The following is a 15,507-nucleotide window of genomic DNA, read 5'->3' on the forward strand; positions in this document are numbered from 1 at the left end:
TCAACTTTGCCCCCTGTAAAGTCACAGAACAGGAAATCAATGTGATCCATACAAAAAAGTCACTGTGGTCACTCTGTCCGTGTTCCTGGCGCCAAATGCTACATCCACTGACCCCTCAGATTGAGAATTTAGTAAACGATGAGGACTTATGCTCAGAACAGATTTAAAAGGATTTATGAGTGAGAAATGAAGTTGATATCACATGCATGTGCACATGCTACATTATATGGCCCACTTTGATTCTCTCATAATAAGATCTTGGAGCAAAGGAGGAGAGCAGTTCCTGTTCTTTGGTTAGTCATCGGTGTCTTCCCAGAAGTCCATTTGTCAATGAGTGAGAGGTCTCTCAGGCAATGGAGATGGGTGAGGAGTGGAGAGAGAGGCAGAGGAGAGTGAGTGTGTTGGTAACCCAATGCCGTCCAGTCTATGGCTGGAGCGATACTATCGGGACCTTACCAGAAATCCTTCTCCCTTACGGGAAATATTATCCTACTCTTACCACTCCACCATTGCACTTTTACAGCTTCCCGCACACTACTTCATCACCCCCTGGCATCTAGACCCTGACCACCCATTTGAAACCTCTTCGCAGGTGTGGCGCTCGAGTTACGCGGGCACTCCCTCATCCTTCGTACGGCAAACAAACTCAGCTCTAATCAATGGAGCCGTTCTGAATGCACATAACTTACGGGTGATGCATGAAACGCGCCTCGCGTCTGGCAGATAGAGACTTTATTAGCGTTGATGGTTTCAGGCTCTGTGGCGGTCTGGCGGGGGAGGGGCCAGGTGGCACTGCTTTCCCCCCCATCACTCTCCCCGGCGGCTAGAGGTGACACTCCATCAGGCAAATTGATTGGGCTCGTTGCATGGCTAATTTATTGATGATCTGCGCCTGGTGGGCATAATGAGTGTATGGTCCTCTGATGGATGTCCGAGCAGCGCTTCTGAGCAGCTTGAATTACCGCAGCGGCCCTGCATATGTCAGAACACACAACTGGTTTAGAGCGAGCACTCGCTGGATTGATGTATTGATTAAAGTCTAATCTAAATTAATTCTCTTCTATAAATGTTCACCTTTCAAACTGACTGCTTTGATAGCTGTAGGGCCTGCAGAAAGTGGAGCGGTAGCAGTGCATTTCTGCTTCTTGTCTGAAGATAAAAACACAAAGTAAAGAGTAAGTGCAAGAATGATTCAGATTCCATACAAGTTAAATTCTATCTGTCTACCTATGTGTCTCTCTCTGTGTGTGTGTCTGTCTGTCTGTCTATTTGACTGGCTGTCCATCCATCTATCCTGTCCAGTCGATCTTGAAAAAAAAAAAACTTTTAATAATATTAGTGTTGTATTATTAATAATAATATCATTATTGATATATATATATATGAAAATAAATAAATAGAGATCAGAGAGGACCACTGTAGACCACTTACAACAGCAGTTGCATCCAAAAATCTGAGACTACATTGAAATCTCATTTTAACCTGAAAATTAACCTGCAAGGTTTTGGATTTTGAATAATGAAATGAATAAGAAAATAATTTAAAATTCTACACTAATGTACACAATATTAAATATTAAATAAAGGTTTTTGCTGGCCCTGTCTTTTTGAATTATAACCTTGATAAGAAACACCTTGTCAGTGGTGGCTCATCCAGTGGTGATTTTCTGTCAGGCTCCTACTGAACCAATATACAAAACACAACCACCATATTCACCATTGCTCTGTGTTTTGTAAGACATTTATGCTCACCCCATTAGTGGACACCTGACTTGTGGACACCTGACTGATAACAGACTTGCCGTGTACCCGAAGCCCAGATCAGACGCAGGAAACTAGAGCAGACTGAATTCAGCTGTGATCTGTATGACCCCTCTGCTCAAATACTGCATTGCATTAAGAGAGCGAGCTGCACTCTCCCACTGTTAAAGCCCACTATGGCTTTGTAAGTGATACAGCTTCTTTTGTCTGCCTTACACTAGGCTTTCAGAGAGATTGATGAAGTAGAGAGGAAAGAAGCAGAGCTCTGTCTCTCTCTCTCTCTCGTTCTCCATCTTTTGTTCTTGGTGTCTTGGGAGGAGACACCTCAACATAAGTAACACAAAGCTGCAGGATATAGTCTTTGTGTATGCATGATTAAAAGTAAAATTGTGTGACTGTATGCATTTGATGGCTTGCGTTATGCTGGTTGAGGGAGGCAGTCGTATAGATCAGTTAGAGATGGAGTCTTCATCTTGCAGTCTTGATTCTGAGATCTGTTAAGACCAATAAATTGAGGCCTTGGTCTTGGTCTGGGTCTCTGAACATAGAGTCTTGGCTGTGGGTCTTAACCTGTGGTTACAGACAAGAATGTAGTCCATTAATATCATACTAAAGGTGATGATGACATTGTGGGAAAATTTCATTTAATTTACTTGAATAAATAAATGCATTAAAATAATATGTTTCTTCGATTAACTATGAAAAGTGTTAATTTCAACATTCTATTTAGAACTACTCCTTTTGTCAAAATTTCAACATTGTGTTTCTTTTGCAGCAGTATAAACAGCAATGAATTAATTTAATTTTAGATGTGTAACCTACATAGATCATATGGCATGGAGTTGCCTTACACAAAAAAGCTATTTGACTGTAAATGAATATTTATTGAAAATTAATAATAACAGGATTTTTTTTGTAATTATGATTTTTGCCACAATCAATCAAGTCTATAGTATTAAGTAAAAGGAACATACTGCTTCTTAAAAAACAAGTCTTGGAGCTAGGATTTGGTTTGAATCTTGGTTTTGAGAGATCTGGTTTTAGATTGAGTCTGGATTTAGATCTTAACTCCAGCTCTCATATATATAGACTGGTTTTAAGCTCATGTCATTGTGATTTCTCTTTATATTTCATCTTGTGTGTCAATATTTGTTCATAAATATAAATGCTGTTGTCTGTCATGTGATGAGTGTATAGGCATGAGTTATTTATGCTGGTGCTTTTGCAAACAGCATGAGTTGGTGTGCTGTGATGAATGTGTTTGCATATGAATTGACGTGCGTGTGATATTCTGTATGTGTGTCTGTTGTTATTCTTTAACGTGTGAGAGTGTCTCCCTGAGCATCCTGCTTGGCATTCAGTGCATCTGAGAGCTCGTTGATCACAGAGAGAAGTGTGTGTGCTGTTCGGCGGGTAAACTCACAGCCCAAACTCATAGTGAGCTGCAGACATACCGGTTTCTGTCCCCAGCGCAAGCACACACACCCGAGACGCTGCGTTACTGCTAACATCAGCACAGAGCACTAGACACTGTCTCCCTAAACACCACATTACTCACCCTGGTATGGTAAATCTCAGCAAAACACACCCCAACATCATCACTGTGTATGTGTGCTAGCCGATTTCGAAGCCACTTTGCTGTTGTTTGTCTCAGAATGGCAAACTGTTCCTGCAGTATGTATACTGTGCACAGTATGTAAATATGTGCCTGTAGGCTGTTGAATACCCAGGTGACCTGCTGCATTTGGCAAAATGTGCAGTGAGCAAGCAGAGCGCACAGCGTGAGATGCTGTATCCCACAATGCAATGCGCTCCACTTGACCTTCTATTTCCTGTGTGAGGAAATATCTGCTGAGGCAATATTAACTGAGATATTTAACCTCCGTCTTGACTCATCATTTTGTCATACCGCCAAAAGGTGTCATTCTTTACACAAAATGAGATTAAAAATATAAAATAAACATTTGTTACTGAGATTAATATGACTGGATTCCACTCACTGTCGAGGTCATATCACAGCTATGTATCATACTACTGTTTGAAATGTTTATTGTTAGGTACTATATACTGTTTCACCTACTATTTTATATTATTTGAAACATTTAGGTCAGTAAGACTTTTATATAAAAAAGTAATACTTTTATTCAGCAAGGATGCATTACATTTATTAAAACAGACAGAAAAGGCATTTAAAATGTTATTTCTATTTCAAATAATTTCTGTTCTTTTGATCTTTCTGTTCATCAAATGTATGACCGTTTCCACATAAATATTATGCTGTTTTCAACAATGATAATAAGAAGAATAAGAAGAAGGATCATGTGACACCGAAGACTGGATTAATGGCTGCTGAAAAATCAGTTATGCCATTACAGTTATAAATTATTAAAATATATTAAAATATAAAACAGTTATTTTAAATTGTAATAATGTTTCTCAATATTATGGGTTTACTGTATATTCATCAAATAAATGCAGCTTGGGTGAGCATAAAATATTTATTTTTAAAGCACAAAAAATTTTACCAACCCCAAACTTTTGAACTGTAGTATAGCTTTAATAATATTAATAATGCACCAATAAACATTGCAAATAGTACTATTCTACATTGCATTTAAAATGCAATAAAATGACAATATCAAGTAAACTGCAGAGTCCAGTTACCATCAAAAAAGTAAATATGATTATTTTTCATATTATGTAAAAGCAAGATTTTTTTTGTCACACTTTAGTTTGGTGACCAATTCTCACTATTAACTAACTATTACCTACTAATTTTGCCTCAATAAACTTTTGATTGGCTGCTTATTAGTAGTAAGGTAGTTGTTAAGTTTGGTCATGCAGAATAAGGCATTAATATGTGCTTTATAAGTACTAATAAACTGCCAATATGCTTGTAATATGATGCTAATAAGCAACTAGTTAATAGTGAGACTTGGTCCCTAAACTAAAATGTTACCTTTGATGTAAACTTGTCAACTTTTATGTCAACTTGGAAAATGCCTTTGGAAAAATGGTCCAATCAAATACTGACTAAAAGGTCATAGTAATTCCACGCAAACAGAACATTTTCATGCTGTGCACAGCATGCATACAATGCATATATCTACAGATATAATTTTATATATGAGTATGTAGTACGTTATTCCAGGCACAGCCAGTGAGAGTGAATTTCTGGTTGTCTAAAAGCACCTTGAGACTTTTAACTGCTCTGTGATTTAGTGCTAAGTGATTTCTATCTCATCTCAATCAGTGCGATCCATAAACTCCTCCAGCGTGTTGTGCTGATGTAATATCCTGTGCCCCTGAGAGCCGGACTCCCTGGGAGAGATGGATGGAGCTCTTCACGTATGTGGCTGTAAACAGTCTGCTCGGCAGCATGCTTATATCACGGCTCTGCAGACTCCCCACCTCTCAATCATCTTCACCCTGTCTGGATGTCGAACCCAAGGCCCTTCACTCATATTTCTTTGTCATTCTTCTTCTTTCCCTATAGCCTTCATTTTTCCTCTCCACATGCTCCCAAATCCCCTCATCCTCTCGTCTCTGGTCTCCCCGGTAGTCTGGGTGGGTTCGGTAGCAATCCCTCTTTGCCTGCGTGCTGATAAGGCTTCACTGAGAATTTCAGATGCCACTGATTATGTCTCGTCTCTTTGTACTCTGTTTTCTGGAGATCTCAGCATCTCTCTCGCAGCATCTAGCACGGATGAATAAATGCCTTTTAAAGCTATAAGGCTCTTGAAAAGCACCCTTGTTGTTTTAAAAGGACATCGTGGTTTTCATCTAGAGAGGAAGCTTTAATTCTATCTTCCTTTTTTTCTCACTGTTTATCGTCTTTCAGGGATTAGGATTGTGTGTGCGTCTGTGAGGAAGAGATTCTGTGGATTACTGCGTATCCAAGGTTTTTTCTTTTCAGTTTTTTCAATGACGTCTCTGCATCAGTAAAATGTTTAGATTGTCAGTGAATAGGTTTGATGCCTCAGATCAGGGGTGTCTAAACATGCTCCTGGAGGGTCTCCTTCTTGCAAAGTTCTGCTCCAACACACCTGCTGGGATGTTTCTAGTAATCATGAAAACCTTGATTAGCTGCCTCTGATTAGAGTTGCAATATTCTTTTATAATGTTCACACAAAGAGCTTAGTAACTAACTTAGTCTGTACTTAATTAAGTTGCACCTATATATTTTTTGGCTGAACCTCTTGCTCACTAAGGCTGCATTTATTTGATTGGAAATACATTAGTATTGTAAAATATTATTGCAATTTATATTATGTAGCGTCTGGACCAATCCAACACACTATATATTCTCTTTTTATATGACAAATACTCTGTAACCTCACTCCAACACACCTGCTGGGATGTTTCTAGTAATCATGAAAACCTTGATTAGCTGCCTCTGATTAGAGTTGCAATATTCTTTTATAATGTTCACACAAAGAGCTTAGTAACTAACTTAGTCTGTACTTAATTAAGTTGCACCTATATATTTTTTGGCTGAACCTCTTGCTCACTAAGGCTGCATTTATTTGATTGGAAATACATTAGTATTGTAAAATATTATTGCAATTTATATTAACTGTTTTCTATTTTAATATTCTAAAACGTAATTTATTTCTGTGATGGCAAAGCTGAATTTTCAGCATCATTACTCTAGTCTTCAGTGTCACATGATCCTTCAGAAATCATTCTAATATGCTGATTTGATGCTCAAGAAACATTTCTTAATATTATCAATATTTATGTGGAAACCTTAATAAATGTTTTTTTAGGTTTCTTTGATGAATAGAAAGTTCAAAAGAATAGCATTTATTTGATAGATTTCTAACATTATAAATGTCTTTACAGTTGTGTTTCATCAGTTTCATCCTTTTTGAATAAAAGTAAAAAATAAATAATAAAATAATAATAAAAATAACAATTCTCACTGATCCCAAACTTTTGAATGGTAGTGAATTTTTAATTCACATAATTTTCAACTTCTCATTGAAATATGATAAATAAATTATAATAAAATTATTATATTTAAATATGTTATATTATAGTCTAAACAGTATATGCAGATAATTAAATAATATATATTCTGGAGCTGGAGCTCAGTGGCAGTGGCAATAGATAAACACTTAAAACAAACTGGAAAATTAGACATTTATCTATTTTAATTGACATTTTTGTGACACAGGAAAATGTGTAGTTCAGACCAATTTCATGTTTGAGAGCCACTTAGAAATGTTCTCTCTCTTAAAATGTAAACGAGCGTAAATGTCAAAATCATTGTAAATGTCTGAAGGATTGAAGCCTGTCACACAAAACACAATCTCATTGATGTAGTCCAGTTGTCTGCCATTTTGGTCCAACCCTTATTTCTGCACTGTGGCTTTTAAAAATATTTTGTTTATACTTAGTTAGGACTAAGTTTAATGGTGCAAAAAAAGTTACAAAAGTACCCTTTCAAAAGGTACCCCTTTGTACCTTATTAACCCCTAAAGGGTGCATATTATACCTTCCGCGTATATAGTAGTACTGAAAGTGCACATAGAACCTAAATGATACATATTAGTACTTTTGAAAGGGTACAGCCCCAGTGACAACATTTGTACCATTTTTATGAGAATTAGTGGACACCCCTTCATACTCTGTCATCACTCTTCCATTGATTGATTTATTTTTCTTATATTTCAGAGGCTTTTGACATGGTGCTCCGTCTGGGTCGTAATTCCACTCTGACGCTGTTACGGGAGGAGTTTCCCAGTTTGGGGGCTGGAGCCAGTGGAGCCGTCACACAGTTATTCCTGGAAATGTCCTTCTACATCCTGGGCTCTGATGCTAACGTAAACGACATGGTCTCAACCTTCTTCTCCCGACTTTTTCCTTTCACCTACCAGCGTCTCCTTGGCAACGGGGCAGTGACAGGCATCTCGGAGGAATGCCTCCGTGGGGCCTGGAGTGGAACCTCTGCATTCGGATCATTTCCCAAGATGATGATGACCCGGCTGTCTCGCTCACTCCTGGCCACTCGGGTCTTCCTGCAAGCGCTGAACCTGGGCATCGAAGTGGTCAACACCACCCAGCACTTGCGTGCGGGCAGGGACTGCGGCCGCTCGCTGCTGAAGCTCTGGTACTGCCCGCACTGTCAAGGCCTACTGGAGGCCCGGCCGTGCCGCCCGCTGTGTGTCAGCACCATGGGGGCGTGTCTGGGGGGAGCGACGGAGGTGCAGCCTCACTGGAGGTCATACGTGGAGGAACTGGGGTCACTCGCCGCTGCCATGAAAGGGGAGCAGGACATCGAGGTCGTGGTGCTCAGACTGCACGTCATTATCAGACAGGCTCTCAAACAAGCCGTGGCGGCCAAAAGCAAAGTTAGCACACAGGTGAGTGACACTCGGTCTCAGAAACAGGGAGAGAATTTGAGCGCTGTAGGCGATTCCAGCCATTTTGCTAACACCCTCTTTCCAAAACCTCAACATCCAAAGACATGTCAGCAAACCCAGTGTCAGCAGACCAGAACGAGTGAAATGATTCACAGAGAGAGAGTGTTTCTGATTGGCTAGTTTTGTGATTGGCTGTTAACAGAGCCTAGGGCTATAAAAATCAAAATAGCTATCAAGATTTTTCAGGACACCTCTTTCAGTATAGATATATATAGTTAGACATTTACATGCCTAGTTATAGTCAAGCTACAGTCTTCATCTGTCTGTCCAACATGACACAATTCCAATTCCACTTAACGATTCAGATTCCTTAATGATATTTAGTACTTTTAAGGAATAATTATATTTGAAAGAAAATAAAAATATAGTTGTTTTTTTTTTTTCAAATATTTGAAAAAAAAGAAATGGAAATTTTATTAAATAAATAAATGTGAAACAATTATCGGAAAAGGTGTTAACAGACTTTTTAATGACTTTTCAGTCTTTTTAGAGGCAGTTTAAATGCAGTCCTATAATTGACTATGTATTAAAATAAAAATGTGGTAACATATTTTATTTATTAATATTTATAAAATACCATCGACAAAGCACATAATATATATATTTATCTATAATTATTTAATCAATTGATATATAAATTATAAATGAATAATTAATAAAATTATCAATAATTATTAATTAAATTTTTTACAATTGTGCTATGTTGGGGATCTTAGAATATATATACATAATTATTTTTCAAAACTTTTTAAAACAGTTTTCAAAAAACTATGGAGCCCATAAAGGGACATAATGGGAAAAATGAGATGGGAGTGAAAATTATATTTCAATGCTTTTGCGTTCACTTGCAAAACTTTTGCATTCATAAGCAAAATTTTGCGTTTTTGCAAACAAATCCAAAACTGGTGATGGAAAAACTGTATTTTAACTGTATTTTTGTGAGAGAATGCAAAGTTTATTGGTGGAACGCAATACTTTCTCGAGAGAGCGCAAAAGTTTTGCAAGTTAATGCAACATTTCCGTGAGGAAGGCAATATTTTTGCAAGAGAGCGCAGACATTTTGAGAGGGAATGGAAAAGCATTGAGAATTTATTTCAGCCATCTCATATTTTTTCCATCACCATGTCTTCTTAGCGGCTTTGTAAAAACATTTCAGTAACCGCAATAGTTGCAATAAGTTTAGTTGCAATATTCTCCCCTCGTTTTCCTTGATAACCATTTTAGATGTGTTCATCTTGCGTAAGATCACTCTAAAACATTTTTACCCAAACATTTATTCAGGAACCGACAAACCTTTCTCACTGATGGTCCTTTTGTGGGGGCAGGAGGAGTTTAAACAGCAATAAGGCACTCCAGTTGCTAGAGTATGTTCGCGAGATCAGGAGGGCAAGTGCTCATGAAATATTGAACATGAGCAATGGTGGAGCTTGTTCAGCTTTTGCATAATGGGACGACATACTGAACTTTCCACTTTAACACTGAGTTTCCCATCGGCACAAGACACTTACACACGCATTATTCATCAAAGCTCCATCTCCACTTATCCCCTCCTCCGCAGTGTGTAAAATACTCCACCTTAGGTGTATGCTGGTAAGGCGTAGGTGTGAGTGAGTGTGTGTTTATGACTGTGGTTGTGTTTGGTTCACGCAGTATTTGTGGAGATCAGAGAGGCCTTTGATAAGTGGAATACGAACATGTTATTTATTCCTAAAGGGGCAATCGAGCTTCTTGATGGGGCTCCTGTGAAGTTGTAAAGGCAGGGTCCTGGAGGAGCTATTACAACTTATACTTTCAGGCATGTAACCTCACATTAAAGCACTACAGTGTGATGCACATGTAAAAATAACCTAACTACACACTGCCATAAGCTGTTAATATGCGCTGTCACATTGAATGATTATATTTTCACATCTAAATGGCCACATCTCTCCTGCATATGTGTCTGTTGCTTAATATATGTGCTCTAGAAACATTCAGTGAATCCATGCTCTGGATATCTGGGAGAAATGCGATGTTAAAGTCTGTGTTTACTCAGTACAGGTGTTTGTATATTCACCCAGACCGCCATATATATGGTAATGTGCCATTCAGTGTAAAGTGCCATTGACACTGATGCTTGTGAAACTGGCTTTGTACTTTATTGCTTAATAACAGGACAGTGTGTGACGGAGAGAGAGTGTGCCTGAAGTGTGAGGTTAGAACTAGCAGGGTTTCCATCCATGTATTATATTCATCACATAAACAATAGTTTTCCAACAAAAAAAACAAAAAAAAACAAGCACTTACTTGAGGTGGTTAGATAATTATTTATCAAGAAGACTTGCACAAATATGAAGTCTTACACATGACATTCAGGAATAAAAAAATATATTTTTTGGGCCAAAATTTAGCTAAATTAAAATGGACAATCTAGTACACAGTGGCCTCAGCTTAGCTAAAATAAAGGAGTGAATTAATCATATCTGGACCAAACTAAACTAAAACGATGAAGCGAATTAATAAAATGTGGCCACAAATTAAGTCAAAGGAACAAATTCTTAATTCATGGCCACAATATCTTTTTTTTTTATGTCATGCATAAACTATCACACATTTACCAAATACATTCCTAGATATGCATCAAAAAGTCATGTGACTTTGCCTTAGGTTTTTGTCATATTTCAATTTTTTACCTAAATTAAACTCACAATCAGGATGGAAACAGGGCAAGTATTGGGGAAGATACTTCGAAATGTAGCTATTATTTACTCTAGTTTAAAATACTTAAAGAACAGTGAAAATATTATTATTATTTAATATATAATAAGCAATGAAAGTAGGCAGTCTTTGTAATGCATTAAATAGGCAATATCTTTTAAAAAATAGAAACTATCAGATGATATATATTTTTACAGTCAGAACAGTATTTATTTGGCATAAAAAGAATGTGGATTGTGACTGCATTGAACATAAATTGGTAAACTGGTAAATAATATAGTAGTAAATCTAGAAGCACCTGAATTTATTTAGCTCAAAAATACAGTGACAAATAGCAGAATGTAACTACTTTAAGTATTTTGCTACAAAAAAACATGTAAATATTGTAAATGTTAGAGAATCATTTTAGTGAATTATTTTAAACAGATTCATTTATGTAATACACCAGACTTCTACTGAGAATAATTTTTTGAATCAAACTGATTCATGAGTTTGTATGAAACAGGACAGACAGTATGTTGATTACTGTAGGCATTCTATTCAACAAAAAAGCAGCATTTATAATGTTATAATAATAACATTTTATAATGTCACACTTCTACTTTCTAGAAAAGTATAGTACTTTGAAAACAGCTGAACTACAGATACTAGTGAAAATGTAGTTAAGTTTGTGGCATTGATGCTTTTATCTATACTATCCAACACTGATGGTTAGAGCACATGTGTAGGTGTATGACCTTTCCACAGTTTTTGAGTTTTGAAAGCAAAAGCTTCACAAACAGTAAAGTCCTTGGTTGAGTTCAACAACTATAGAGCTTAGCTTCTGTCGAGAATCGATCAGAATCTTTGTGACATCCACGGCATTCTTCAGTCTGGTGTGTGATTATCTGTGTTTAAACTCTTTTTGTTTGCGCTTATCTTTTCAAGAGCACAATGCTGAAGAAAAGGGGTTTTGCACTCTTATTCTTTCCTTTGCTTGTCCATTTTTTTTCTCCCCTCTCAGTGATCAACAGCTGTCGACCCAGATACAAAGGACATGTCACAGGGAGAATGGCCAATTAGGCTTAAGATGGTGTTTGTGCATGTGTGTTTGTCTGTCATCTGGCTGTAAAGTGCTGTCTGCAGGCCTGATCCGAACCGACTGACTGACTGACTGACTATGATTTTCCTCCCTAGACGTAACCTGTGTTCTAGGATGGTCTGTGGATGAATGAATTCAAAGAAGACATTTTAAATGTGTCAAAACGCCACTGCTAAGCCAAAGGTGCATGGGTGTAGATTTGAGTATGTGCAATAGGGACATGTCTCTGCTAAAGTTAAAAGACTACTGAATAATCCCTATGAATTTTTCTAGCAATCGCTGCTGTCAGAATGTACAGTTGCAGGAAAATGTATCTGTACCCTTCAGATACATTTATTATATAGCATGGACTTCTGAATAAAATTTGATCTGACCTTAAACTATATCACAAAAATAGACAAACAGGGTCTGTCTAAACAAATATCAAATTACACATTTTAATTGTTTTGAACACTGTATAAATATTTGTAAAAAAATTCTGAAACTCTAATATACTGTACAGCAAGTATTAAAAGTAATATAATTATGTTTTAATTCGTAAAATAAAAGTATTTTATTTGCTTTTATAAATTAAATTAACTATTATTTGGTTACACTTTACAATAAGGTTTCATTTGTTAACACTAGTTAATGCATTAACTAACAATGAGCAATACATTTCACAGCATTATTCATGTTAGTTAACAGCGCATTAACTAATGTTTAAAAATGTATTAGTTAATATTGAGATTAACATTAATAAAGATGAAAATGCTGTAGTTAATTGTTAGTTCATGTTAACTGATTTAGTTAACAAATGAAACCTTATTGTAATGTGTTAGCAGTTATTTATTTTATTTATGCTTAAAGTATTTGTATGGATATGTTATTCAGTGCACAAATATAATGTTTAAATAAATATTAAATATAATTATTAAGAAAATTATTATTTATTTGAAATAAACTGGTACCTTAAGACTATTTATTTACAATAAATTAATAACTTTTTTCAAAATAAGAACTGACAATAAGGAGCACACGTTATTTCACAGTGTAGGATAAATTATATTTAATCTGTGTAGTTGGATTGACTTCAAGATGTCCTGCCAGTGTTAAAACCAAACCTAAATTTTTTTTCAACGGTGTCTGTTCTGGTGACTGTTAACCATTTTTTATCCTGTTGGCTTCAGCACCTTCAGAAGTTTTCAGAATGATTCTTGCTCTTACCTGAATCTAATTCTGCTGTAAAACAATGATATTACATCTCATTGTGAAGAGCCCTGTGGCCATGTTCTATCTAGCAGTGTGACATCTCACTCATCAAACCCCTCATTGAATGTGCTCTTTCCCTCTCTCATTTCTCCTTTTAAAGTGTGCCCCCTCTCTCTTTGCTCTGGAAAAGAATGCATGATTTATGAAGCACTATTTTTACCAGTTACTGAGGGAGCAATGGCGACAAAAGAGAGAGAGAGAGGAAGAAAGAACAAGATTGAAAAGCATACTTTAAGGCAGCATGAAAGTGATGGAGTGAGCAGAAATGTCTGGAAGCCGATGTGTGCCCGAGGGAGTGCAGCTCCTCCTCCCCTGACCTCGCAGCTGTAAATGAGGAGGTGCAGGCAGACTTCGGCTGTAGTTACATCTCACCTGACTCCGAGGACGTGTGCTGTTTCACACCGACTCATAGCATCTCCAAACTCTCAGACTGAACACCTGGCGGAAAATCTGTGTACATCTCTAGTCATGAGTGAGCGACTGTGACAGCTCCCAACTAGACATCTACACTTATCAAAAACATACACTACTGTTCAAAAGTTTGAGGCTGGAAAGATTTCTTAGACAAATCTCATGCTTACTAACCCTGCATTTATTAGATTAAAAATACAGTAAAAACAGTAATATTGTGAAATCTTATTACAATTTAAAATAACTATTTTATATTTTTATATATTTTTTTATATAATTTATTCCTCTGATTTCAAAGCTGAACTACAGCAGCCATTACTCCAGTCTTCAGTGTCACATGATCCTTCAGAAATCATTCTACTATGCTGATTTGCTGCTCGAGAAACATTTCTTACTATCAATGTTGAAAACAGTTGTGCTGCTTAATATTTTTGTGGAAACCGTGATACCTTTTTCTAGAATTCTTTGATGTAGAGTCATTTCATAATAACAGCATTTATTTGAAATACATCTTTTGTAGCATTATAAATGTCTTTACTGTAATTTCTTTCCAATTTAATGTTTCCTTGCTGAATAAAATTATTATTTAAAAAATAAAAAATAAAGCACTCTCTTCCACCTTACCACGACTGAGGTGAGGCCTTTGAGCAAGGCACCGAACCCCCAATTACTCCCCAGGCGCCGCAGCACATGGCTGCCCACTGCTCCGGGTGTGTGTTCACGGTGTGTGTGTGTATTCACTGCTGTGTGTGTGTGTGCACTTGGATGGGTTAAATTCCGAGTATGGGTCACCATACTTGGCCACACGTCACTTCACTTTCACTTTAGATTCATAAGACAAATAGTTTGTGGCATTAAAGGGATAGTTCACCCAAAAATGTTGTTCCAAACCTGTAAGAATTTCTTTCTTCTGCTATACACAATCACACACACAAAATGTTATAGTAACTAAACAGTTTGTGGTTCCCTTTGACTTCCATAGTATTTTTTTTCCATACAATGGAAGTCAGTGGGTATAAGCAACTGTTTGGTTACCCACATTCATCCATATATCTACTTTTATGTTCAGCAGAATAAAGAAACCCATATAGGTTTGGAACAACTTGAGGGTGATTCAAACTCATGACCTCTGGCACTTAATGCATATTCTTTAGACCACTTTCAAATGTAAAAGACAGGTCCAGGAAATCGCTGTATTATTTCTTGATTTCACTCTGGCATGGCTCTTCCTACGCCCTCTAAATGCATCTTACACACTACTGTGCGTCAAATGCTCTGTCAAAACTATTTCTGTTTTATAGACACCCAAAGCTAAATCTTTTATACCTAGCTAAATCTCTGCTTATGGATCTTACTCCTGACATCTGATGAGATGAGCTGTATTCAAAACCATTGTAAAATAGCCCACACACACATGGCCGTTTCTAGCCAATTTGACGCCCTAGGCGAAATCCCTGTTGCCCCTAATCTAATAAATAAATATATAATTCTTTTCAGACACCAGTTGCTTGTCATATTCAAATTGGTTGTCATAGTAACGACACTAATTTGTGGAGATTCAGTGTATTGAGTTCCACAAATCTGAATGCATTATTTGTAAATTGACTGTTAAGATAAACATTTTGCACAATGTAGTATCTGTAATATCATTGTGTTGCCACTAGATGCCTGTATAGCCCTATGTAAAATTTATTTTATTACATTTTAATTTGGATACTATATACTATACTATTACATATTGTTTAGATATTATCAATGGCTACTTTTTTGTCTTTATCTGTTTTTTGTTAATTTTTTTTGTTGTTGTTGCTTGAAACATTGATTAAAGTGTCAGTTATTGCATTATTATTTCAGTCAAACCTATAAAACCCCTTTGTTA

General features: G+C 36.7%; 1 protein-coding gene across 1 annotated transcript in view; it reads left to right on the top strand.

The window, feature by feature from the left end:
• gpc3 (glypican 3) overlaps positions 1 to 15,507 on the top strand; it is a 157,942-nt gene that overhangs the window by 82,270 nt on the left and 60,165 nt on the right. The window contains exon 3 of the mRNA XM_016245068.1: positions 7,440 to 8,128. Within this exon, the coding sequence (XP_016100554.1) occupies positions 7,440 to 8,128 (689 nt within the window). The remainder of the gene's footprint in view (positions 1 to 7,439; positions 8,129 to 15,507) is intronic.

Source organism: Sinocyclocheilus grahami, unplaced genomic scaffold (assembly GCF_001515645.1).
Source record: "Sinocyclocheilus grahami isolate Dianchi unplaced genomic scaffold, SAMN03320097.WGS_v1.1 scaffold23.1, whole genome shotgun sequence".
Classification (NCBI taxonomy): domain Eukaryota; kingdom Metazoa; phylum Chordata; class Actinopteri; order Cypriniformes; family Cyprinidae; genus Sinocyclocheilus; species Sinocyclocheilus grahami.